At 46.6% G+C, this 27,119-nt stretch overlaps 1 protein-coding gene across 1 annotated transcript; it reads left to right on the top strand.

Moving 5' to 3' along the window:
* Nucleotides 1–231: 231 nt before the first annotated feature.
* On the top strand, nt 232–26,848 carry kif19 (kinesin family member 19). Its single transcript, XM_062413633.1, has 20 exons — nt 232–592; nt 2,470–2,550; nt 17,312–17,422; nt 17,517–17,604; nt 17,982–18,118; nt 20,081–20,206; nt 20,299–20,493; nt 21,470–21,616; nt 21,714–21,836; nt 22,007–22,163; nt 22,261–22,432; nt 22,804–23,002; nt 23,097–23,367; nt 23,514–23,638; nt 23,975–24,129; nt 24,240–24,345; nt 24,791–24,914; nt 25,056–25,444; nt 25,534–25,702; nt 25,791–26,848. Exons 1-20 carry the CDS (start codon nt 554–556, stop codon nt 25,904–25,906), a joined length of 3,030 nt encoding a protein of 1,009 aa, XP_062269617.1. The 5' UTR covers nt 232–553; the 3' UTR covers nt 25,907–26,848.
* The last annotated feature ends 271 nt before the right edge of the window (nt 26,849–27,119 follow it).

Raw genomic sequence — 27,119 nt, forward strand, 5'->3', positions numbered from 1 at the left:
TAGATATAAATACTCTTTGTTGCATGACACTTTATGTAAATCTTTCTAGGAGCAAGTACAAAAAGTAAATGGAAACACACGCTATAAGCGGAAGTGGTGTTGTGTTGTTTACAGTAGCTGGTGTGTAGCTGCCGGGTCTCCAGGGACAACAAACACACGCGCGCACGCAAAAACATGCACGTGCGCGCAGAGCAGCGACAGACAGACGGGGCAGTGAGTGTAGCAGGTGGGCTGCTGCTGCTGTGACCTGTGTTACCTGTGTGTCTGTTACTCTGTCTGTTACTCTGTCTGTGAGTCTGAAGCGTCGGTGCGTGTTAGTGCGTGTTAAGTGCATGTGCGCGCACGGTGGAGCGGACATCGTGAAGCTGCTTCGCTCCGGGCGGAAGCTCCTGGTTGTTCCCCCGCACACAGACGCTGAGAGGCGGCCAGTGAAGCCGCAGGGAGCCCGCCGGGTGCTGCAGGAGGAAGAGGAGGGAGAGGAGGGAGAGGAGGAAGAGGAGCAGGATGCTTCAGGGTCCCGTCTGACGCCCGCACTGTCCTGCACTGAAGGACCATGAAGGACACGGGGGAGACCAAGGAGCAGCAACTCACTGTGAGTCCCGTTACTTTAAACCAGATCGTGAGCTGGAACTTTTTATTTATTATCTGTGGTTATAAGAGTTTCATCAAACGAGCTGTTATCAGTGATCGATAATAGACACAACTCAGTTTATTAGGGACAGTTCAATGTTATTCTAGCTTGGATTTTCAGTTCTGAATTTTAAATTATTATGAATTTACATGTTTATGTCCATGGGCGAAGAAACAATATCAGTAATTGTCATCAACAGCATAAATGATCCACCTCAGATTAATGTTATGTTTTCTTTCTCATTATCTGCACATTAATAAGAGTCTTTAAACTTAATATAAAGAAGACATTGATCGGTTATAATAATAAAGCAAACAAATTAATTATCACCCAGACTTCACTTATAAACAAGTGTTTGTTTTTCTTTCCAATCTGTTTTTATACATGAGGAGTATTTAAACTTATTAAGACCAGTCTAACAACATCTCTCTTTTACAGACACCAGGAGTCAGATTTGTACTAGATTGCATTAAATGCAGTTTCAAAATTTGGGACAGTTATCATATCGAATCGTATTGAGTCACAGTTTTGTACAGTTTTGTGTTTTCGACAGGTATTGGAAATCCGTATGATTTGTATTCACTTAAGTATTTTTCACGTTTTGTACATTTACAGATGTCATCGTGATCATTTATCACCGATGTTTTATCCACCAAACATTCATAGACAATAGAATAACCACGCGTGTATTAATCCAGATAATAATTTACAGATGAACTGACAGTAGAAAGGATAGTTTCTTGCAGCTCAGCCCTTCACCTGCTGCACTGTGCTCATCTGAATTATTGAAGTTGCTGTTTCAGTTGCCTGCCCCCCCCCCATCTCTCTCTCTCTCTCTCTCTCTCTCTCTCTCTCTCTCGTCCAGCATGAAATAAGCTTTCTGCTCACGCTGACTCACACAAGACCTTGTTATTCCAGCGCTGCTGCTGCGCTGGAAATGAGCTGGATTAGAATTATTACTACAAAGGATCCAGAGAGAACCAGACATTTGACATATTTAATATATAACTGCAGTGAAATCGACAATAGAGTTGAGTTTAAATATCCTGCTGTGATTGTTATTTATTCCATTTTACTCCCATTACAAGCTTATGTAAGGAATACTGCAGAGAGGCTTTAATTAAGTGTAATAATGTGATAATGATTAGCGTCTTACTTTTCTCAGATATTAGCATTTCTCAGGTTGTGAATCGAGATCTCGTGCATCTACACAAATGTTGGCTATTTAGAGATTCTCTTTTAAAAAATGCAAAATCAATGATGCAGAGGTCAACACATCCAGACTCTAAGTGTCTTCTATAGCTTAAGCTTTGTTATTCCTGAATCCTAAACCTCTGAGTTGTGTATTTAATGTACAGTGTCCCTGCCGGTCTTTTTACATTTTCAAATCTTTCCATTCAACATCCCTCCTTTTCTTTTTAGCACAGGACATTTTGTAGCCTCACATCTCAAGTGAGTCGTGATGAGCTCTTCAGGGATCATTTCCCAACACTTGTTGAAGTTGTTCAGCTCACAAATCAACCACTTTCCTCTGCTGAGCGCCAAACATCTTTAAAATCAGGTGTGAAACCAGAGGAATATTACTTCCGTGGCCCCAGAGGAGCTTTGCCAATTCTTAGAAAAAAATGACCCCTGAAGAGCTCATCAGGATTTCAGCACATTTCATATCTATTCAATTTAAACTCCCACATCCAACTCCATCGCCTGCAGACAAATGAGATAGAGAAGAAGTCATTCAGCCCCATCAGTTTCATTTGTCGCCATTGTTGCATCATTTCCCTGAACTGAAAATCTGTGAAACTCAAAGAGGACTGAGTTTCTCTGCGTGTGTGCCGCAGGTTGCCCTGAGGATCCGACCCCTCAACGATGCGGAGCAGGAGGAGGCGGCTACGATCGTGGCCCACAGAGTGGACGACCAGGTGAGACAGTGTTTGTGTGTGTGTGTGTGTGTCCTGATCACCTCTGTGCACGGGGGTCAGTGTGTGTTTGGGAGAGGCCTGTTGTCTCTGCCCCTCAGAGTCACGAGGCCGATCAGGTAAAGTATCTGCAGGGAACTCAGTGCAGCCAGGAGCTTTTCTCTTTCAAAGAACAACTTGTTAGTAAAGCTCAAATGTCACATTTGGTTTGTAGATGAACGCTGAATGACTCACTCCTGCAGCAGAGACACTGACCTTTCTCAGAGAAAGACACAAATTCGTTCATCAGCGGATGTGGTCTGAAAGCTTCTTCAGATCCCCGGGTTCAATGGGACTGCAGAGCTGATAGAAAACATCAGTGCAGATGGTTATTCAGTCTCTCAGTGTCTGAACTGACTCACTGCAGACCACAGGAATTACATCTGATGTGAACTGGAGCCCAATGAATACTGGACTTTCAAGGTCATTCGTAGATAGTGTATATGTGTTTGTGTGTGTGTGAGAGAGTGTGTGTGTGTGTGTCTGTGTTATATATTTGGTAGAAGCATCTTTTCTCTTTGCTTTCTGATTCGTAATTTGCTTTGAAATGATTCATTATGATAATTGTATTTCACATTAGAATAAACCATGATGGGAACATTTCTGAATAAACAACGTGTAGATTGCATTTCACATGAATCTAAACACTTGACCTGGATTGCAGAGAAGCAATTTTCCTCCTGAGAGGATCTGGTCCACTGCACGTTGTGTGGAGTGGGGTCGTTACCACATGACCTCCCGTATGAGGACGTACGGTTTCCACCCTCTCTCCACGAGGACCATATTTACCAGCAGCCCTCTCGTTTGGACTGGTCCCTCGACTGGGACCATTTAGCAGCGCCACCAGTGAGCGTGTTAAGATGATGAAGGTGGTGGAAATGATAATGAGCGTCATGACTGGGGAGCTGCTGTAACCAGGTTATTTATTTATTTATTTTCATCCATTTATTAGGATGGCTGGTCCTCCTGGGGCCCAACTCAGAAACACACATTTACAAACAGAACAAATTTGAAACTAAACAACAGGAGACAACAAAAACAACACATAATGAATCATATTTGAATAGAATAATAATGAACAAGCTGTGACTCACAACTGGAAGAAGACGAATTGTTTCATCTGTCTAACCCTTCAGTCAATCACATCAGAGCTGAATAACTTGTTATGTAATAGTTCTTCACAGAATAATTCTGGCACTTTCATAATAACTTTAATCATAGAGCATCTTTCACAACAGCCGTCACAAAGAGGACAAATAAAAACAAGACAAAGAAACATCTAAGACAAGAAGCCGATGGCATTTAAAATCAAACACATCTAATTATGATATACAGGTTATAGAATATCTAAACTGAAGAACAGCAGTTAGAAAGATTTAAAGTAACGACAAAAGAAAAGGATAAAAGAAAAATATATAAGAGAAAATATGTCACAACATCAGAAACATTATTTTCAGGGCGTGCTGCCAGAGGCTTTTACTAGAAACCGATAATCCGCGTTCGACTTGTTTGTCTGTCGTCTCAGAAGTAATTCAATTACACCGAGTCTTGAGGACAACATCAGCACTTCTGTCTGCCATGACATCATTAAAATGGGCTCGCACCCGGGGGGATTAGAACATGGAGGCTGGCGAGGGAGGCAGATCCAAGTGCTGACACCAGCGCAACCACACAGGACGGTGTTATTGTGTTTGTTGGTTCCACCCTCTGAATATCACACGGTGTGGTGCTTTGTGTGTGTGTGTGTGTGTGTGTGTGGAGGGAGTTGGAAATGGTCAGATATGATTGCACTGCTGCTGACGGGTCACGTTAAGTTCACTCAGATACGTTGGCAGCGAGGGATTAGTGGCATTTACACACTCACACACACACACACACACACACACACACACACACACACACACACTTGTTATTGAGATGCATGGCTTCTGGGAATCTGTTGTTTACCTGTTGGGTTTACCTGAACTGCCCTGGCATGGATGGAGGGGAAAGGTCAACAACAATAACAACAGACGGGAGGGGATTAGCGTGCACGGCATTGATGAGGCTGTTATACCTAATACCCCAAATACATATTTATAAATTCAGCTAAAAACCATTTAAACGCACCCGTCCCTTTGCAAACACGCACACAAACACACACATTATGTCCTGATTGCTTTGTTTGCGAGCAGATGGACGCCAGGTAACGTGCTCAGACAGATTAGCAGAGCGCTTGGCCGACAGGGTGGCAGCACTCAGATCTGGCTGTCCAGGCAGAAAGCAGACGACTGGGAGCTGAATGGATAAGCCAGTGGAGATGAGCTCATTGGGCGGGTATTGAGCTCAGGTTAAGCCTTTTGCCACCTGCTTACACCCCCCCAGTGGTCCTGGGCACTGCCTCATATGGACCACCTGTTGCCTGTTTGTACCCAATGAGCTTTCCTTATCCCAGAGTGAGTAGTAAACAGGTCAGAGGTGAACTGACGTGGACACTGTATGAATGGGATATTAAATGGCTCAGGTTTAACATCCATGATATTAAAGCTAATTTCTAACGTACTTCATAAAGTTCAAGATACTCAGGCTTTCCTTCAGTACATTTCAGGAGCATTTGTATTTGTGGTCGTTCTGGAAATCTTCTCAGGAAAACGTCCAGACTTCAGTGTTTGTTTGAAAAAGCGGCCAACGTGAAAATCAATAAAGGAAAAAAAAGAATAATTACTACCTTATTATTTTCTGGGCCAGTGTGTTCTTGGACAAGACATTTAAATGATCTATTAGAGACTAATTGAATCAGTGTTTGTGTAACGATGCACAAACCATTAGGACCAGACTGGAACCAGCTCAAACAAAGAATCATGCAAAATGAAAAATATAGCAAAGCTCATCTTGTCCTTCTGTTTGAATCAAAAACAAATTTTATTGACGTGTTGTTGCTGACAAACAAGTTGTAGTCATGTGATCAAGGCCGTAGTAAGAGGCTGATGGGGAAAGCTCTGTTTAGCCCCCGGGGGATAAAGACGGTCGCTCAGCCTCGTGGACGGGACGATTTCCTCTCTCTACTCATTTCACTTTATTTAGTTGTGGCTTTTAAGGCTCAAACATACGTGTGGAAGGAGTTTAGAACATACATGAGACAGGATGTCCTGCAGCTGTCTTATACAGCGTGGTCATAGTTGTCACTGTGCTCATACACTGGTCCCTATCTTGTTTGTGGAAGTGAGTGTTTACAGCGCTCAGCCTCAGCCCCTACAACTTGATAAGCTGGTCTTCGTGGCACTGGTGTGTCTGCAGCACTGGTCTGTCGGCAGCACTGGTCTGTCGGCAGCACTGGTCTGTCGGCAGCACTGGTCTGTCGGCAGCACACAGTGGGGAATGCTTTACAGTGAGGCCTAGTCTCCATGGATACACCTCGACAAGATCAGGGCCATTGTTTTTTTTGTTTTTTTATCCCTGATCCTCGGCGCTCCTCTTCTCCATGCAGGAGGATTCAAGAAAAAAGCCAGGAGGCGAGGAAACCCACAACCACATCGTATTTATCTGTTCCCAGTCGTGGTGAATAGATGCGTTCGGGGACATTTCACTCGTCTTGCTCGTCAAAGCAGTCTGGATTGGACTGCGAGTGCAGAAGCAGTAAATACATAGTGCACTAGGTATCGATCTTTATAGAGAACACAGGTTGTAAAAGCCCCTTTTTCACAGATGAGAGGTTTTTTCCAGGCCGGCCTTCAGTCACATGTTTACCTGATGGAAAGAAAAACCTGAGGTGCAGGTGGTTTACTTAGAGAGAAGGTCAGCCAGCAGGCAAACGACTGCTCCTCCTGGTTCCTTTGTAAAGATCAAGACCTTGAAGAACAAGCAGCAGCATTCAGCCCGTTCCAAAGCACAAGTCCACTTGATTACACTGTGTTCGAGAATCTGCACATATGTCTGGCTCTGCAGCGGACAAAGCTCCTCACCTGACGTGCAGTGTAGAGTTTCCTCCGACCTCCACATGGGTCTGTGGGTGAAAGGACATTCGGCCTGATCCCCCCCCCCCCCGCCCCTGTAAACCAGCCCCTGTGAATGAGAAAGTCTTTTCCCTCTGAACAGCGTCTAAACGGTGATGTTATCGAACACACAAGTGAGAGGACACGTCAGGGAAGTTGGAGAGTGTGAACGAGGCAGAGAAGATTTTGTGCAAAGTTCAAGTGCCCATCCAAACTGGAGGACTGATGCAGCACTGATATCAGTTTGATACTGAGCCAGACAGCAGGAGTAGGTTTCAACAATAGGACTGTCTATGTCTATGTTTATGTGTCGTGCATGAGAAGTGGGTCGGTAGAAACGTATATGCCACGAGAAGGAGAGCTGACATCGGGGAGCATGGCTTGAAACTAAGATGTAGGTGTTTGGAGATATTTCACGCTTGCTATGCCAAGAGAAACCTCCGACTACTATGTCTGGTCCGCTCTGATTGGCTGTGGTTGGTCTATTAGCCTAGAATTCTGTAGTCATAATTTGCGATAAATCTAGTACCTGTGAAGCCCCTTGAAATACATCTGTTAAGAGTTCATGTGTCTTTGGCTCTGATCTGGGGCTTTTGGAGTATTAAATCCGGCTAGAAGTCGTGTAGGGTGAAAAGAGTCATTCCAGTCTCAGTCGGCCACACAGCTTATTAATCAAGCACTGGTATCACATCCATATCTGGTGTTCTGATGGTGTTTCTTCTTCTGCAAACATGCAGTAGTAACATGCATCAGAAACCCTCAAATTTGAACATCTCAATATAAAAATATCCAGCTCCCATGCTGCCTTCATGTTCTCTCACCCCTCCCTCTCTTTAGAACAGTCCATCTCTGTAATAGGCTCGTTAACAATCTGTGGAAAACGTGAAGAAGGGCACATTTTGTCTGGTTTTTACGACACGCCGTGTTTGGATAGCTTCGTATTTGGACAGGAGAGGAACTACAAATAGCCGTGTCCTTTTTAGCTGCGACGTTTTAACCTCTTCACACAGAGGCAGAGCCGGGAGGGAGACGTGGACCTAGAGTAGCATCAGTGGTGGAGAGGAGGAGGAGGAATGACTTGGAAGCACGGGAGAGTTTATTTCGGGTCGTGCACAGAAGTTAATACGACTTCATCTCCCGTCTGGGTTAATATGTCAGCTCCAATAAACCCTCTGACCTCGGAAAGTGGATAATCTTCGCTTTCCTTCGCTTCTCTCGTACTCCACTTCTCCTTCTCAGCTGCTCTCTGACTCCACTGATCCCTTGCACTGCCTCTCATGGGTGCGTGTCTGTCTGTAGTGTGTAGTGTGTGTTTGATCCCTCTCGGTGCCCCCCCCCCCCCCCCGCTCCTCCACCTCCTCCTGATTACGATGAGAGGTGCAGGGCGTGGCGCTCCACCACGAGCAGCCGCTGAAGGAGGCGCTGGAGAGGCGCCGCTGCTGGTGCTGCTGAAGAGCTCGAGTAAACACGTTCACTCCCGAGAAATCAAAATGAGCTCATTAATGTTGTTTATAATAACTATGATTATTATACAATGCGGTTGTTGGTGTGGCAGGTGTGAACCGCTCCGTCCTCGGGCGTCTTCTGAGTCCTTCTCTGCGCCACGAGGGGACGATGACAATCACCGAACTACCTCATTGGCTCGTTGTGTTCTCGATTATGAAAGCACAACCTCGTTTTTCATTTCAGTGAATTCATTTTGGGGCTGCTCAGTTTTGTGTAACAGAATCAGCAGCTCGATGTTCCCCTGCTTCCTCCGCTGCCATCTAATGCCTCTTACACAAGCAGGAAGTGCACGTCAGCCGCAGGGGCATCGATACGCCGAATTTATTGAGCCCGAGAGACGAGCAGGGATTCGTCGATTGTAACACAAACTGATTGTCACGGCAAAGTTCACACGATTAAGTGTCCCCTTGAAATCTCGTGAAGACACTAATGAATTGAACTGAAGGGAAAAGTGGAAAAGAACGAATAAAGGAGATGTTGAAAGGGTCAGAGGCGTGGAAACAGCAACAGGTGGACAGAAAGAGAGGAAGAGGAGGATGAAGAGACCAGGTGTCACAGAGGACAGACAGATCTGCAGCCGGCCATCGGGTGTTTACAGGAAATCATGTCCTGCATGTCTCGGGATTTAAGGAGCTACGGGGAGTAAGTCTCTGAGGGGGGGTTTCAGAGAAGCGCTCCTCCTTCATAACACACTGTTGTTTGTGAGGTGAGGCTCAGACCTGACGCTGTTTCTGGGAAAGATGATGTTACCTGAGCGGGAAACTGCCTCATCCACCAGAGAGGAGCTGAGGAGCCTGGGTAAAACTGAGCTGGGTCAGGACTTCATTTGTCTTGGATTTTGTTTTTGAGAGCTGAAACTGGAAATGGTAAAACGGAGAATATATTATTTGAAGAAAACCAGAATCCTGACTTCTGCTGACATGACTCCGGAAAGTGAAGCCAATACTGGAGGTCCTGAAACCTGTGATCTCTCGGCTGACCAGCAGAGGGCGACTCCACTAGTTATAGTTTCTATAAAGCCTATAAGAAAATTACTCACCTTCTCACTTGATTTAAAACGGGAAACATTATCCTAAGAAATTGGAAGCCTCAAATTCTAGTTTCACGTCATCTTCCATACGGCATGATGTTCATTTAGTAAATGAAGGTTTCCTTGAGAGGTTAATAGACGTTAAAGCACTGTATGCATTGTGGTGTGGATTCCATGTGTTTTAAAAATACTCGAGTTCTGCAATTGTGCCGGTGTGAACCCTCTCACAACCCTTTCAGAAGGCGACAGTTCTTCATCCACATAACAATTCAGCTTCCTGTGTAACGAGCTGCAGCGGCTGAAAGGCTGAGGGAACTCGCTCCAGCCGTTCTCTGGGTGCTTTTTCCACTTTTTTCTCGAGGACAACAGATCTGTCTTTAATCTTCAGGAAAAGAGAACAGCGCACTTTATTTCCGAGAGGTTCAAGGTGGCAGCTGTGGCTGGGGACTTGGAAAGAAGCTCCTTGAAAAGACTAATGGCTGCTCTTGTGTTTCACACGGACGACCTCTCTCGCTCGGTCTTGTCGACGGATTGCAAAAGGGACTGAAATAGCGACCAGTCGAGCTCCAGTCTGCTATTACTGATGTCATTACATGAGAACATGGGCGTAGAGCCGACCCGACACGGTGTGGAGTGGATCCTTGCACAGCTTCATGCTGAAAAGACCTTTCCACTGGGTGTTATCCACAAAATGTATTTCTGAATCTGCTTAATCAGCCTGAGGAGAGCTGTGTAATAATGTTAATGATGTAAGAATTCTTATTTACGATGCTAGCAAGGCAGGTAATCACCTGGGGCCCCAAGCTGGAAGAGGGCCCCTGAGAAAGGCAGACCCCCGCCACTATAAGCCTCCATGCACTAGAGTGCGGCTGTTCCCCCGACTCTCGGGGAACCAACAAGTCAGGCCAAGCTCGGACAGAAGTTGGGTTCAGGTCGGGTTCTGTCCCGTTGGCTGGCTCTACTTTAATCTGAATGCTGCACGCCAGTAATTGGACCCTCGGGTGTCTGTTGTTTGATGTTGTGTTGAGTGGATAAGCAGCTTTACTGGTAAAGAGGTTGTGTTTCCATCCTCTTCAGTCAGTTTGCAGTATACGTATCTCAAAAAACTAAGAGCTATCGATTCAAAGAAAGAGAAAAACTAAGTTACTTTACGAGCTTTGCACATAAAATAAGGACAATGAATGTATTTGATTGTTTTATGTTGCGGGTGACCTCTCCAGGTCAAAGTGCACCCTCCCCACACGTCACACTTTGTTGATATACAGGGGGGGGGGGTTTCAGTGAATCGCTCTCATGGATGACAAATTGCTGTATTGTTCCTCCTTATCCTTCATAACCATCTGGGCCTGGGACATCCAACAATACATCTGCGCCTCCTCGACACAGAATCCACGAGGGAAAAACACGGACAGGTGGTGGAAAGAAAGAAAGAAAGAAAGAAAGAGAGAAAATGAAATGAATTCCTCTCATCCAGCTCTTGATCTTTTGAGGCGTCTCGTTGCGTAAGGTGGCAGGAATCCAATCCCAAAGTGTGTGTACATGTAAGTGTCTGGGTCGGATCTTCGTCTGACTGCACTGACCCGACCTTCGTTAGTCTTACGTGACCTTGACTGCAGGAGCAGACTCTGCCATCAAGCTCCCTGTATCAGGTACACTGCCAGCCAGCGCACACGCCTCCGATCATCACGAGCCCCTGAAACGGGATCTACAGTAGCATTGTGCGGCGAGGGCAGCTCCGAGGTTTTCTATCAGATAACCAGCCTGCAATTGTGCCCGCTGGACTTTCCAAAGCTTTGGTTGCGTCTCTGAAAGAGCAGCTTGAAAGGTGGCCCCTGCAAAGGTCACTGCCGGGACCTGATTGCTTTCTTTGGGTTGATCTTGATCCTTTGTCGGCTGCAGGGTTTTTCTTGATGCAGCGCACAGATGCCACGGTTGATTGATTCTGATGTCATTGTGCAGCCTGAAGATAAGAGAAAGGGATCTGGTGAAACACACACAGAGAGAGAGCGAGAGAGAGGGAGAGAGAGAGCACTAAACATCCACAGCACGGCTGCTCGACACTGAAATTGTGTTTTTTGTGCGTGAATACAACAATCTACAGGATTGTGTGTGAGTCGGGTTTGATATGATTCAATGAGGGTCACAATGGGGATGACACTAAAACAAGACGACTTCCTTTAGTCTCCCTTGTGGTGGTGAAGAGAGGATGTAATCTCACAACCTTTGAAAGCAGAGCAATAAAGACAGGACACAAGTGCATGCAATAAAACGTGACATCAGTGAGGACAGGTGGTCGGACTCGGTGGTTCGAACCCAGCCTGTGTGCTTTTGTTTAAAATGGACGTGTCTATTGTCCGTTGCCCTGAGAGCTCAACACACTACAATGCAAGAAAACATGCAAATAAAAGAAAATACTAACAACGTTGTGTCGTGAGTAATTGGTATTGTTGTGAGAAATCGGTTGTGTTGTGTTGTGAGTGTTTGCCGCTCACGTTTTGTCAAATTGCATGAGTTGTGTGTATCTGTGTGTTTGCTGCAGTGTGTCGCCCTCTCAGTGGCACCGTACATTTCCTCCTCGTGTTGTCTCTTCTCTTAGATTCTCCTCCCTCCTCATTGCGGCTTTTAAACTGTTTTGTGCTCATTTGAAGCTGCGGCAATTATCTGCAGACAAGAGATCCTGAATGTTTCTCAACACACACACACTCGATATCGTCCAGTTTCCATGTAGAACCCTGATCATCACTGAGATGATCTGTGTCATTCCAGGGATTATTTGGACATTAGAAAGGGTTTGATGTCACTGACTTGTGTTGGCCGTCTGCAGCGTCTGCCACTTGGCACGCGAGAGCCAAGCGAGTCATGAGCAACCAACCAGGGCAGGCAGGACTTGTGAAACCGCACCACATCCAGGCTTTGAATTATGGATCTGCGTTGGGAATTGGCAGCGTGATGATCAACAGGACGGCCAAGCAAGGAACGACTTGAGCAACCAGAGCGGCAGCAGGGCCTCTTGATTAGAGAAACCCATCATCCAGGGGGGGGGGGGGGGGGGGGGGGGTCACTGGGCAGTACCCTGCTCGTACCCATTCGCTCTCCATGGCGTTTAGAACCATCCCGCTAATTGGTTTCATGTCACCGCATAAGCAAGCTGCTGTTTTGACTTTGGCTGATTCTTGTAAGGAAATTAATATTTCAGGAGCCTTTTTTTCCTTCATAGCCAACGTGTGTAAATTCACGCTCTGCCCCCCCCCCCCCCCCCCCCCCCCCCCCCCCCCCCCCCCATCCATCGTTACACAGCATGATTAAAGCTGCTAAAGGTGACACCATGTTTACAAAGGCTGTCGACCAGGAGGTTGTTGGTCTTTTCACGTGTAATGTGGTTCTCGGGTCCCTCAGGCTTCTGGCCCACTTGTCTTCTTCGGCCTTGGATCAGTCAGCAGCCGACGAAAAGAGGTGATTGGTTCAAAGGAGCCAGTTTCGACCCTCGGGGGGGAGAATCAGACCTCGACATCACCCACCTCATCCTGTTATTGAACTGGCCTAAAATATGAGACTATAGATGTTTTACCAACTTGTTTTTCTCTAAATTTGTTGACGTGAGCCACGAAAAAGCTCTGGAATCTTCTCTTCTTCCCAAGTTGACGTCTTCATCTTCATCTTCATCATGTTTTCTATTTTATTTTGATGTCAGTGTTGTGTCTGTTGGCTCTCTAGCTGTTGAATACTTGAATAAAAGATTTCAGCACATGGATGAAAACAACTATTGAAAACAAGTGTTCAAGGATTCAAATGTTATTTATAAATGTTATAGATTCGGTCAATAAATTACCTTGAATATCAACATTGAAAAAAAAGACTGTAGGAATATTGAGTAATTTCTCCAAAGAAGAATAATGTGAGGCTTATAGCATCTTTCTTTGTTTATTTTGTTTCTGTTTATATTTCATTTCAATCTTCTGTTCTTCTTGTATCAGAATCTTTTAAATTTGAATCGACATCAACAGAACATGTCTTCTGTTTTTGTGAATTCATATTCTACAATGAAATGGAATAAAAACAGCTTATAAAAGAGATGAAAGATGAGATGAATTCAAGCAGCAGCTTTGATGTTCACAGTGGAATCTGTTCTCCTTTCTCCTCCGCTGTCAAATGTTTGCAGACTGGAATGATTGTGTGTCTTCAGACCTTTAACAACAGAGGGTGAGACCAGGAGAGCAGATCCGTCGTCAGAGAACACAAACAGATCTCTGATGAATGCTTGAACCTTTCACCTTCTCATCAGAGTCACAGCCTTTGTCCTGTAGTGGATTCTCAGTCTCAGAGTCACGGCCTGTCCTCCACTCTGTTCATTAACAGCAGCACCGGACACGTTTCTATTAATCTTATCAGCCGACCGTGTGTTTTCTGAACTGTGCCAGGTGTGTTTGCCGAGCGGTTGCTGTGCAGCTGTGGATTTATAAGTTCACAGCAGATACTAGAGGAGAAATCGATGCTTCTGCTGCTGGGAGCTGCTTGTTCTGTCCACGAGGAAATAAATCATCCAGCTTCACTCAGTAGAAGATCCCTGGCAGCGTGTGATGAGTCACACTGTCACATAACACAGAATGTGAACAGATGCCCAGAATTACGTCTGCACCTAACGGTTGTTTTTTAATGGCAGCATTTATTTGCTCATTATTTGGTCTCGAAAACGTCAGGAAATTGGAATTAAGATAACGATCAGCCGAGTTTGGCATTTAGTCCGGCGCCATCCTTGTTTTTTCAAACCAGAAGTAACCGTAACTTGGACCCAGCTCAGAGGCTGCATCCCGTCTCAAATGTGTCCTTCCACCTTTTGAGAAACAGGGGCTCCAACGGGCGAATCCTTCCCGGCCCCAACTATCCCAGAATTCATTGCTCTTCTTCTGCAGACCAGACCGTCTGGTGCTTGCACTCAGCTCAACAAAGGAGCCGGTGCTTGTTGTTTTTGGTAAAAGAAAATCGACTGCATCCAACACCCCCCACGGGCTCAGTGTGTGGGAGACCGGCCTCTGGTCTTGTGGTCAGTTTTTCCGCCCTTGCTTGCACAGACCTGCTTGTTGCAGTGGACATGAGACGCTGCTGTCTGAGTTGCTACGTGTGTGTTCATGTGTGTGTTCATGTGTGTGTCCATGTGTGTGTCCATGTGTGTGTGAGTCCATTGTTTCCATGCGACTGTGTGAGAGTGAGTGAGAGAGGAGAGGGGAGGGTACAGTATGTGTGAGATTGGACGGTTTCCATGAGACTGCCGTGTTTCCAAACGCTCCTCAACCTGTTCTGAGCGCCGGACGTCACTAACCTGCACTTCACCCCGTCCTCTTTGTTTCCCAGAAGCCTCTTAATTGACCACAGAGGACAGTGCGCTGTGAAAGACGCCCTCGTGCCAACCTGCCGCCTGTCACTGGCGCCCAAACCCCCGACGCACACGCCCAGACTTCTTGAGTCTCATACTGCTGCTGGCACTGTCACCAGAGCCAGCATCTCCACAGTCTTATCAGAAGGCTTAAGAAAATGAGCGGTGTAGAATGTGCCCGGGCGGCAGCTGCTGTGCGTGCAGGTCCGTGGGTGGAGCCGCGGCAGGTACTGTAACTCAAGAAACACAGATGACAGATGGGACCACAGGTGTCATCAACACCCCTGGTCTTTAAGGATTTCCCCCAGAGCACGCACGCAGGCACCAAACTGTGCATGGGTGCAGGGCGCGCACTATCTGATACCCACTCTGCCTGCAATTATGTGAGAGCATTGTTGCACGCCCATTAGCTCTCTCAAGGAACACACACGCCATGAAGCTGGTGCACTGCGACGTGGCTGGATCTGAAGAGGCATTGTTTTCAATCCGGTTCTTTCCTTCACACACAACTGGTGTCGTTACTCCCACAGGACACGAGGTCAGGTTTAAAGAACAAGTGTCATGTTGTAATGTGTCGGAGGACAGAGACGTTCTGTGATGAGATGTTCTTCATGGAGGTGAAGCTCCGCCTCCGCTGTGCGAGCGTTGTCTCAATGGTCATGTGACCAGACAGAAAAGTGATCCTCAGATACTTTAAAGATTTTTAAGTAAAAGTGATTCACTGACCAGTTCAGATTAGAGCACAGCTTGATGGCAGTAAAAACGTTCTGATATGAATCCACTAAGATGTATTTTTTTTAAAACGGCAATGATTCCTAAGATGTCGTTATCAAACCATCAGGACAAAGAAATGTAATCAAAGCTTTTTATTTTTACAGTTTAACAGTAATCATTTTTACTATTAACTTTATATACAAAGCTTTCATTGTCACTGTTTTGTACAAAATACAACTAAACTACGAGTGCGACTCCTGGTTGGGGCATCAAGTTTAGATATTAAATACACAATATATCACAATTAAAGAAAATATTGATAAATATTGACATTACATACAAAGTGTTATATTCACAGTCCACTGTAGTTTTTACATTATATATTCAAATTGAATGGTTATTCATGATGTATATTGATTTACATATATCTGTGAAAGTGTCATATCGGCCAACTGATAAATCGGTCAGACTCTAGTAAACACTCTGAAACTGCTGCTTGTCCAAACATCCTGCAACCCCCACAAACAAACATCTTATCTGGACACCTCTCCGTCTGTATTTCTTCTAATGGAGTCTGACGGTCATCGTACCAACTGACCTCAGGTCCTGACTTTGGATACTGAGAGACGTGCTCCCGTGTTCACAGTATCCTTCCTGTGAAACGCGATCAGAACCCGAACGTCACCGCAGCTGGAAAGAGAAGTTAGAGGAGAAGCAGGAAGTTAAGAGGATGTGGAGAAAGAAGAGGAGGGAGGAAGAAATCAGCTGCTGCACATGTTACACTCATTCTCACATGTTCTCTGGTGAGAGGGTTCGATCTCCTCTGAGAAGAGTCACAGCTTCAAGTGTCAGAACCCAGCAAGGTGAAGAGTGAAGCTGAACTGTGGATCAGTTAAAAAGACACAGAAGTTATTAAAAACCAGAGTTTTTCTCCAATATACAACAGGAAACTTTTGAAAATATAAAGAATTCCAAAGAAAGTTTGATGGATTTGTTACAGCAGCATCTCTTCAGGTTCAGGGAGCAGAGGATTGTGGGTAATATCGACCCTTCAGTTGTGTTTTGGTTTCAGCGGGACTGGGACGACACAGTCCGAGCTCCGGCTTTGTTTTGATTCTACATGAAAACCACTTCATCGTGTGGCTGCAGGGGGCGCTGTTGCTCAGTGAAACCTGCATCGTGTTGCTTTAAATATCCGTGTAGCTTTCCTCCCTCTCTCCTTTTCCCCTCTTTCACCCTCTTAAGCTCCTCACCTCCCTCTCCTGTGCCCCTCACTTCGCTGATTACTCCTCGCGCGAGCCTCCTGAAGCCGCCCACCTTCACCCGCTGTGGTCACTTTATTAAAAGTGGAATCTCTCCTCTTTGAATTTCAATGGAGAGGCTTCAAAGTGAGCGGCTCGGCGGTTGAGGTGGTAATCAACCGGGCCGGGGGCTTCAGGGGTGAGAGGCCTCCGAGGGCTCTCCTGGTCGGCTAGTGGACGGAGCCTGGCACACACTCCCCGTGGTCACATCAGATATACATGGGCTGTCTCGACTCTATTGCTCTCATTGTTATTATTATTATTATTATTATTATTATTATTATGATCATTGACGTTTCTACCACTTACTGTCGTGCTGTGTCTATATATTTTGTAAGAGATTTACTGATGACAGTGTTTCAGGCTTTAGCTTCGTCAAACAGCAACAATCACATACAACGTGAGACACAACCCCCCCCCCCCCTTCATGTCTTCTCCTTCCTGTCTGATTTCAATGCTCCATGTGCACCTGACTGATATTGAACATCAGATCTCGGTTGGTGCAGCCTCAAGGTTTCTCCAGTTGAGAAAGGAGACGTTTATAAATATCAACACTTTTCCTAATCGGGGAGAGCGTGGCCTAGGGGATAGAGCGGGTTCTCTGCAACAAGAAGGTTGCCGGTTCGAATCCCACTCTGTCCCATCTGCATGCCTAAGTGTCCTTGGCAAGATACTGAACCCCTAAAATGGCCCCTCATAAATGTTGAGTGTTCTAAAAAAAAAAAAAAATGTAAGTCGCTTTGGATAAAAGCGTCAGCTAAATGACATGTAATGTAATGTTATGTAATCCTTCATCCTCCCGTCTCTCTCTCCCCCCCCCCCTCGTCATCAGATGGTGGTTCTGCTGGACCCCATGGAGGACCACGACGACATCCTGCGGGCCAACCGCTCCCGGGAGAAGACTTACGTGTTTGACGTGGGGTTCGACTACTCGGCCACTCAGGTCAGCTGAAAAGGAAAACAACTGGAAACAATGGAAAACTCAGTGAAACTCCTCTGGATGTGAAGTTTCAGTGTGTTTTCTTCTCCCTGTGCAGGAGGAGGTGTACAGAGCGACGACCAAGGGGCTGATCGAGGGCCTCATATCGGGCTACAACGCCACTGTGTTCGCATACGGACCCACAGGTTTGTGTGTGTGTTAGTCTGTGTGTTGGTGTGTATCCTCGGTCGATTACCTGTGACTCCTCTTGAATGGAGGTCGTGATACTTCTCTGAGTCATCTCGTCAGCTCACAGGGAAACTGGGACACGTCTCAGTCACGTCTGTTGTGGGTTTTGATCTCAGCGCAGGTCTGATTAGAAAGTGAGTCATGCTTTACCGCCAGTGTTTCCAGCCTTAGATCCTCGGAGAATATTTTAGCACCGTTTCTGCATTTCCATGTGTCTCTATGACGTCTTCCTCCTGTCCGTCCATCTGTCTCTCCTCTTCCGATGGGTTTTTAGAATGTAAATCATTTGATTTTAAGGTGAAGACATGTTTTTATGGTCCCTATTCTTTCCCAGGTTGTGGGAAGACGTACACCATGCTGGGGACGGACAAGGAGCCGGGCATCTACGTTCGAACGCTGAACGACTTGTTCCGTGCCATCGAGGAGACGAGCGACGACATGCTGTACAGCGTCTCCATGTCCTACCTGGAGGTCAGTCCCACAGTTCGTCCCCAGACTCGTCTTGTCACCACAAACACACAGAATGAAGCAGTTAATACAACAGTGATAACACATCTTCAGACCTAATCCCGATGGTGAACCACAGATAAGACAGTGGGGGTGATGATGGCGCCTGCCGGCTGTGGTTCCGCGCTTCATTACCGAGCAGCTCAGACTGTGTGTTTAATGACACTGAAGCCATTAATAGCTCCGGGTGCGATGGAGCTGGATCATTTGAGTCTGATAGCAGTAACTAAGTTAGAATCCATGTATAATGAGGTTATTTGTGTCTTTCCCTTGACTGGAACTGAAGTTGAAAACTAGTATCTGGGTACAATGAGTTCACAGTTTATTCAATTCGATATGAAATTCTCCTCTCACATGATCTATTTGCACTTTTCACCTCGTGGAGCATAAAGCACAGGAAACATTTCCCTCATTGTTTTGTTTAACTGCATCGTTCAGGGACTTTTTCTGTAGAATTCTAAGTGAACAATTTGTCAGTCACGCTGTCAAACTCCACTTTGGGAAAAGGATGCACCGTGGCGTGAATATTAAAAGAGGATATGAGTCACATTTATTCAGAAATGTTTGTGCTGTCAGGGAAGGTTATGAGAAAAGGCAATAAAGGGATAAAGACGGAGCAGTGGTGATTATAACCTTCCATAATCACCAGAGAGCAAATATGAAAAGAGCTTTCACCCGAACGCGCCACAATATGAGCACTTGGTGGAGCACGGGGGGTGGGGGGTGGGGGGGGGGGGGCGTTATTGCATCAGACATTCGAAATTACATTTTGCATTTCCAGCGCCAAACACTATCATTACGTGTAGTGACTGACAGTGTCATTGAGGCTCAGCTCTTTTAGCGGCGCTCTGGGGCGGGTGAACATTCTGCCATTAAGACGCCAGTCATTGCGTCTGGATGTTCTCTGACCCGTGTTAAACGGTTCAGGATGAGTCCCGACACACGAGGCCGCCCTGTGACGTCCGTGTTTGCCGTTTCCACGGAGCAATCCGTTGCCACTGTCGCCACAAAGAGGTTAAAGCGCCATTTTTACGGCCCGGCTTAGGGATGTAAACACAGCCACTGCTCCTCTTGTCCCTGGTCATGCAATCTCAGGAACACGAGCAAAGACTCACACAGAGAGATTGCAAATACAATTTGTTTTATCTAGATGTTCTCTCTCATTAGATCTCCTTCCTCCACCAAGATGCAACAACCCCTTAAAATTTAATCAAGCTACACCAGATTGCACAAACTCGTATATATCAGACTTTTCTAAACTTCTAAAATGTCTTAAAGAAATGACAGATATAACAAAAAACTCTGGATTTGTCACCTATTTTAGAATTAGGCCAAAATGTCATTGTTTTTCTTTCTTGGCGCATTTTTCATCCTTCTACCAAGTTCTTGGAAATCCATTCAGTAGCATTTGCTGAAAAATTTACTACGGTCATGCACACCGAGCAGGTAGCATGACCATAGACTGGGAGTCTTGTTCAAACCCAACCGGCAAAGGAAAGAATAACAGACACAAAAAACTCACCTCTCAGAACCAGTTAGAGTCTCTTCAGAGGCTGTGGTTTGATCCTCTGCTGTCGTGCGTCGGCCACTTTCCAGGACGTCACTTCCTGCCGCGAGCCTTCATGTGGCTCCAGGAGCTTTCACACTGCACCTTCAATAACAGTGTGAGAGACGAGGCACTGACGGAGGCCTGGTGACAGCCTGCCGCCCCAAAGAGCTGCGGTTTCTAAATGACAGGCGGATGAGAATATAGCACTCGATGTTGTTGCAGATGGTTTGGATGCGTGTTGGAGGCCTGGAGCTCTGAATGGAGCCTTCTCTATTCACATTAACATCTTTCCAGTTGATTCAAGTCTGTTATTTAAGGAACGGAGCAAACGTATGTCCTGATGTTTATTGTGACGGTTGTTATTTGTGTCTTTTCAGATCTACAACGAAATGATCCGGGACCTGCTGAACCCGTCTTCAGGCTTTTTGGACCTGAGGGAAGACTCCAAGGGAGAGATCCAGGTCGCCGGCATCACAGAGGTGTCGACCATCAACGCCCAAGAGGTGAGACAGGCCGACCCCCCCCCCCCGCAAACATTTACTTTAATCCAGAAACATTCAGATTACCACCGAGCTCTCTCCTGTGTCGTTGTCAGATCATGGAGCTGCTGATGAAGGGGAACAAGCAGCGCACCCAGGAGCCCACAGCGGCCAATCAGACGTCCTCCCGCTCCCACGCCGTGCTGCAGGTGGACGTCAGGCAGCAGAGCCGCTGCCGAGACGTCCTGCAGGAGGTTCGCTTCGCCCGCCTCTTCATGATCGACCTCGCCGGCTCCGAGCGAGCAGCACAGGTGTGTGTCTGTGTGTGTCTAAGTGTGTGTGTGTGTGTGTGTGTGTGTGTGTGTGTCAGTCAGGAAATTCTCAGCTGACATTGAGATTAATTGGTCGTGGGGAGTTGTTTGGTGTGTGGGTGTTTTCCCTTTTGTCAAACTCAAGTTTCTGTTCAGAGCGTTTTGTAAACAACATTTTATTAAATTACAACCAAGTGAAGCAAATATAAAAAATTTGACTTCAGACACTTGTTCAGGGTTAAATGATAAAAACTAACTTCAGAAAAAAGGGAGTAGTGAAGCTGATAATTTGCTCAGTCTGTTGAGAAGCTTGTGGATAATCTCTACAGGACAGAAAGGTGCAACTCTCTCTCAGCTTATTCTCACTTTTTAAATGGTCGCTCGTCCACGTGAACACCGCCGACGTCAGATTACCATGCAAACCAGTGAGAGCCACTTCTTCACCATGGAGACTATTGATGGATGACACGTTTTATGAGCTCCATTAGGAGCTGAGCACAGCACCGAGCTGTTTGTCACTCGAGGGCACAGGGGGGACATTTTCTCTGCCTCATCAGAACTGGAGCTCAGGCAGGCTCATAAAGTTTATGTTGATTTAGTTCAGCCGAGCATTGACGGGCCAACGGAGGGGGGGCGGGCGCCACCTGCTGGGCGAGAGCAGCAACACGACAGCTACTCTAGTAACAGTTTGAGGTGTTTAAAACTCCAACAGTATGCATGACAGCTGGCTGCTTATTGTGTTTGCTTGAAATGTCTTAGTTGTGCATCTGGTTGTGACACTTTTACTGTTATTTGTGAGTCTAAGATCCAAGATCCTTGAGTTTGTTAGACATCTAGTGGCAGCAGCAAATAGAATCTTTAAGCATTTCACGGAAGCATCAGTCACGATTAACACTATCTCTATCTCTCTCTCTCTCTCTCTCTCTCTCTCTCTCTCTCTCTCTCTCTCTCTCTCTCTCTCTCTCTCTCTCTCCAGACTCAGAACAGGGGTCAGCGGTTGAAAGAGGGGGCCCACATCAACCGATCCCTCTTGGCTTTGGGCAACTGCATCAACGCCCTGAGCGACAAAAATGGCGCCAAGTACGTCAACTATCGAGACAGCAAGTTGACTCGCCTACTAAAGGTACAACTGTTTTAAAAATGCGTAAGAGACCAGATCCACATCCCGTGTTTTACCGTTCACATCTGATTTTTCTGCCTCTGACGTCTTTGATTGACAGGACTCGTTGGGCGGGAACAGCCGAACGGTCATGATCGCCCACATTAGCCCCGCCTCCGTGGCGTTCGAGGAGTCTCGAAACACGTTGACCTACGCCGACCGTGCCAAAAATATTCGAACACGGGTGAGATCACGTTTTAGCTTCTCATCTGATTTAATTGATTTAATGGAAAACAATACCTCTTAATAAACTTGATGTGGTATTTCTAACAGTAATTTTCAGTGTGAGATTTGAGACCCGTGTGAATATTAAAGCGTTTTTCTTTGTCTTTTTTCCGTCTCTCTGTGTCTCAGGTTAAGAAGAACCTGATAAATGTGTCGTACCACATCGCTCAATACACCAACATCATCTCTGACCTGCGCTCCGAGATCCACCGGCTCAAGAAGAAGATCGCAGATCAGGCGAGTCGCCAGGTCAACTCAGACCGGGCCGACATCCGCAACGTCCAGGGTAAAGACCCCCCCACCCCTCCGCCCCCTGCAGGACATGAAGAGTATCTGTCACATGAAGCTTTTTATGATGGTTTCTCCTCTCGTCTGGTTTCCAGCTGAAGTCCAGGCCCACTCCAGCCAGAGTCGGGCGGAGATGGACCAGCTGAGGGAGCAGCTCCTGGACGCCTTCCGTCAGCAGATGGAGATCAGGAAGAGCCTGATGGAGCTGGAGAACAGCAGCATGTCCATCCAGATCGACACGTCCAAACACCTGCTCACCATCGCAGAGTCAGTGCTTCTAGGGTTTTTCTTTAAATATTGAAAGGTTGATGTTTTACATGAATCTTTAATTCAAGCTCTGGTCAACAGTTTGATCCCGGGTCAGATTTAAATGAGTGTGGATGGAGTATCAAGCACCTGGTAACCATAGCAGCTGCAGTTCTGCTCCCCCCCCCCCCCCCCCCTTGATGAAACAGACCCGACCGTGTGTTTCACTGACCACAGACAATCTTTAAAAACTGATTTATCTGGGCTCTGTTCGTTAAAATGCAGCAGCAGAGAAACTCAAATCCTTGCGGCCGAGCTGTAAATCATAAAGCAGGGGCCTTGAAATCATTGCTGCCTGTTAAAATGTAGATTCATTATTTTTCTTCCTCCAGCTGGGAGCAGGAGAGGAGCCGGCGCAGGAGGAAGTGGCGTGCTGAAAGGAGAAAAGAAAGTGTGAATAAGGATGAAAGCGAGAAGGACTCTGACTCCCCGGAGTCCCCCCCCGACAGCACAGAGACCCGGGAGGTGGCGATTGCCCGTGAAAATCTGGTCACACTCATGGCCGAGCAGAAAAGGATTCACAAGCAAAAGGTAGAATTGGCCGGAAACCTTCAGAGAGATCATCTTCCAAATCCAAAACACAGAAATCGAATTAGCTCCTTGTTATTCCCCCCCCCCCCCCCAGACGTTGCTGGAGCGCAGGTTCCTGGAGCTCCGGGACCGAGCCCGTCGCCTGGAGGAGCTGCTGCCGAGGCGTGTGAGCTCAGAGGAGCAGCGGGAGGTGCTGGGCCTCCTCTGCAAGGTCCACGAGCTGGAGATCGAGAACGCCGAGATGCAGTCGCACGCGTTGCTCAAGGACAACGTCATCCGGCAGAAGAACTTCGTGGTGCAGCGCTTCGAGCAGCACAGACACCTGTGTGAGGACATCATCCAGCAGCAGAGACAGTTCATCGACGGTGAGTCGGACCACCAACAACCTTTATTACATATCTGTCCTTTGATTGATTGATTGATAAATTAAATTTCATCTCTGAACTAGTTTTTGTTTGAGATTTAATGAAATCGTGATTCACTGAATCATATATGTGTCCATGTGTTCCAGACCACAGTCTGCTCGTGCCCCCCCACCTCCAGGAGCTGTATGATATTTACATGAGGGAGCTGGAGGAGAGGAAGCTGGACAGAGCCATGGCCCTGGACAAGGTGACCACCAGACAGACCATCAAGGTAACACACCATCAAAGCAACCCCAGTATAACAAATCAAGATAGGTAATGTAATGGCCGCATAAGAACAATATTCATGATTAGCACCTTTGACCTTTTATTATCAGCCCTGAAAGTTGATAATGTTGAGATACTCACACAAGTAACATTTTCACCAAGTTTGGTTAAAATCCATTTGTGCATTGTTGAGTTATTTTGTACATACACACACAGAGAGGGTACAAAGCAACCAGTGCTTGCTCGCCTATGCTGGACATGATATGAAAGATTAATAAGTGTAAATCTTTCTGCCTTTTGATGTGAATAACTCTTCTTAATGCTCTGCTCTCGTTTCCAGGAGGGCTCTCTTCCTAAGATCACGCTGCCCGGTCACAACACGCAGGACGTGGACTCAGACCAGGAGAGTGTTCGCAACATGTTCCCCGATAACAGACGAGGCCAAGCCAAGATCCGGAGGCACACTCTGCCCCCCATTCTGCGTGAGCCTGAGCTGTAAGAGAGAGAATTCATACAATGTCTTTAAAGAAAGCAGAAAAATGTCTAATGAACAAGTCCACTTCCGGTTCTCAGATGTGTTCTCTCTGCTTTCTCCTCCGTGTCAGGGACAACAACAGAGTTTTTAAGAGCAGCCCTCATGCCAGACATGTGAAGAACTCGGCTGTGATGACGCCGCCTCCCATTCACATCAACCGAAAGGGCAACAGAGAGGTGAGCACGTCCCTAATGGGCTGTTCGCCCAGGTTTGTTCCATTGGAGTCCCTCAGAGACGATACCATTTTTGGAGTGTGACTCATAAATCCCCTTTTTAGACCAAATTAAACCTGGTGCATGAACCAGGTCTGTTCAGGATTCTAGGAAAGTTGCTGCTGCCCAGAGAACCAAAATGTGTTTACATCAGTTTTGAGCTGAACCTGTAACCAGAGATAATAATACATAATATTTCATTTTTCCAGCTGAAAAGTGCAAAGCTTTCCTCATCTTCCATTACCACCCAGTACAATAGTAATTGCCCGTATGAAATGTCAGGTTGAAAGGTTCACTCTTTAAACCCTGTATTTCTGGTCCCAGCTTGAAACCTGAGCTTCAGAATCAAGGCTGAGTTCTTTTCAGTTGATATCTGATCCTAGCGTGATGTCCTGTGTCTCCTGAGCAGCTGCAGCCTCTGGCTCCTGAGAGCTCGCTGAGCTTCAGTCATCTCAGCCACAGCGTCAGCAGCCACCTCGACTCGTCGCCCGAGAGCAGCGAGGCCGGCGCCGACATCCCCCTGTCACGAAACGGTAAGATGTCTACAAGCGACTGAAGCAATTCAACTATATAATAGAATCATTTCAGCTTTAGTTAGTGGATGTTATGGTGATTCTCTTTGTCACCGAAGTCGTTGATGAGCTGTAAACCTGAAGTTCCTTGTGTCCCCTCAGAGCGGCAGCAGATCCTGAAGGGCGTCCAGAACATCGTGGTGAAAGCTGCTCGCCGACGCTCCAAAGCCCTGGAGGTGGACGCCCTGCGACTCCCCCCTCCCCCCTCTCCCCTGGACCCCAAGAAGCAGAAGAGCAGCCTCTCCCTGAGCGAGGCGCCACCTAGGGGTTTGCCGATGCGGCGCGGCAGGCAGCCCAGCCCCGACCTCAGGCACGCCACCTCGGACGACAACCTGTCCAGCAGCACCGGGGAGGGACCCGGCCTGCAGGTGACCTGGACACGCCCACGTAACCGCCAGGTCGCCGCCAAGAACCAGACGCCCAGAGATTTGGACTTCGAGGCTCGACGCAAGAAGAGGCGCTCACGCTCTTTCGAGGTCACAGGTCAAGCAGTGAGTGCATTTTATTCTAATGTACAGAATTACTCTTCTAACATTGTAGATGAATATATCAACAATAACTTGTTTCCTTGCACCTGCAGCTTCCTCAAACCAAGACGACCACAGCTCAGAGGTTTCGTCCTCTGGACAGCACATCAGACCCCCACCTCCACATCAACGGTCAGCCCCAGGCCCCCAGCCTGCGCCCCCAGAACCGAGGGGTCCCCCCGCTCGCCAAAGTCCGGGCACCCCACAACGGCCAGCAGCCAGGTAAACTGACATCACTGTCTGCAGAGACAGTATTTTGTTTGTTGATCTTTTTATTGAGCTCTGTCTTTGTGGTTCCTTGTTTCCTCAGAGTCGTCCACCGCCCACATGAATAACCTGAAGCGAGGGTCCCAGCTGCGGCAGCCCCAGCCCCTCCTCTACATCACCACCACGGGCGCCGGGGGCCAGCGCACCCGCAGACACTGAACCTCCACCCGCGGTCCCCCTTAACACCAGCACTGAGACCCAAACCAGCTGTTTCCTGCAGGGGCTCCCACTGCAGAGCGTCCACACTCAACCTCCAGACCCATTTAAATGAACACTCAGCACCCAAGTGAAGCGCAAGAGGCTGCAAGATGGAGACTAACCACGCTGGTCTCCTCGGAACGACGCCGCCTGCTGGCTCTGAAACCGACAGGCGCCGAAGATCGCTTCACGTGCTTGTTCCGTTCTGTCCGGTGTTTCCACTGTAGCTGGCTGTCGTGCTGTATTGGCGTTTTTCCGGATGTTGTCGGGCTCATTACGAACATAGCCCTGTGCTAATGTCTGTGCGTTATGATCGTACACTGTGTGGTAACGTGCTGTGCTCGTTGCGAAGGCCAGAAACTGAAAGAAATTCGGCTAATGAGGGAAGTTAAAGGGGATAAACCTCACAGTAATGATGAAAATGAGTGATGAGGGAATAACGAGGTCTATTAGACAAAAGATAAAAAAGGCAAAGGGGATATTTCACTGATGGAAATGTAAAAACTGTTTAATGAGCAGCGGCCTCCTGTCAAATGTTTCAGTATCAATGTTTCTTGTAGTGAAACTGTTTAAATTTGACGACAAACTCATATTTGAGTTTAAAAAAAACATTTAATTTTGCTTCTCGTGCATTCAAACTCAACCTTTGTGTTCTCACATGACCCAGGTCTTCGCCTTTATGACCCACATTCGATTGACAAGTGTCCTGATTGTTTTGTGTAGAAATCAAGAGCGCTAGCACGAGACGCTTTTCCAGATTAGCTGGCTGTATTTTTAATGATTTATTTAACTATTGCCTTTTCTTTGATGTTGTTTTCATGGACATTTGTTTTCATATTGACGACTTTCTATGCTTAATTTTGTACATTTTTTTGTTATTTTTACCCAAATAAATTAAAATTAAATATGTGAAATGGTGTTTACATTTTGTTTTCTAAGGACGTTGTGCATTTGTCAGATCGGATCCCAGAGGAAGCAGGAATATATTATTAAGAATAAAATGTCAACGACAACCTGTTGGAGAGGTTCAAGTCAGATAGCCCAGTAAAATGTCAGCTTTTTCCAATTAATTTAAAAAATGATTCAATTTGTAAATAAGATTCAACATTTAAAACTTTATTGCAACACAACTCAGTTGTTTGGAATCACAGCATAACACATAACAAGAAAAGGA

This window comes from Platichthys flesus, chromosome 20, assembly GCF_949316205.1.
Source record: "Platichthys flesus chromosome 20, fPlaFle2.1, whole genome shotgun sequence".
Taxonomy (NCBI): Eukaryota; Metazoa; Chordata; class Actinopteri; order Pleuronectiformes; family Pleuronectidae; genus Platichthys; species Platichthys flesus.

Excerpts from the sequence above, each read along its gene's own strand:
- kif19 (XM_062413633.1), top strand. The coding sequence starts at position 554 with ATGAAGGACACGGGGGAGACCAAGGAGCAGCAACTCACT. Across the intron at positions 22,164-22,260 it reads CGACATCCGCAACGTCCAGG|CTGAAGTCCAGGCCCACTCC; the intron begins GTAAAGACCCCC and ends TCTGGTTTCCAG. Across the intron at positions 23,368-23,513 it reads GCAGAGACAGTTCATCGACG|ACCACAGTCTGCTCGTGCCC; the intron begins GTGAGTCGGACC and ends CATGTGTTCCAG.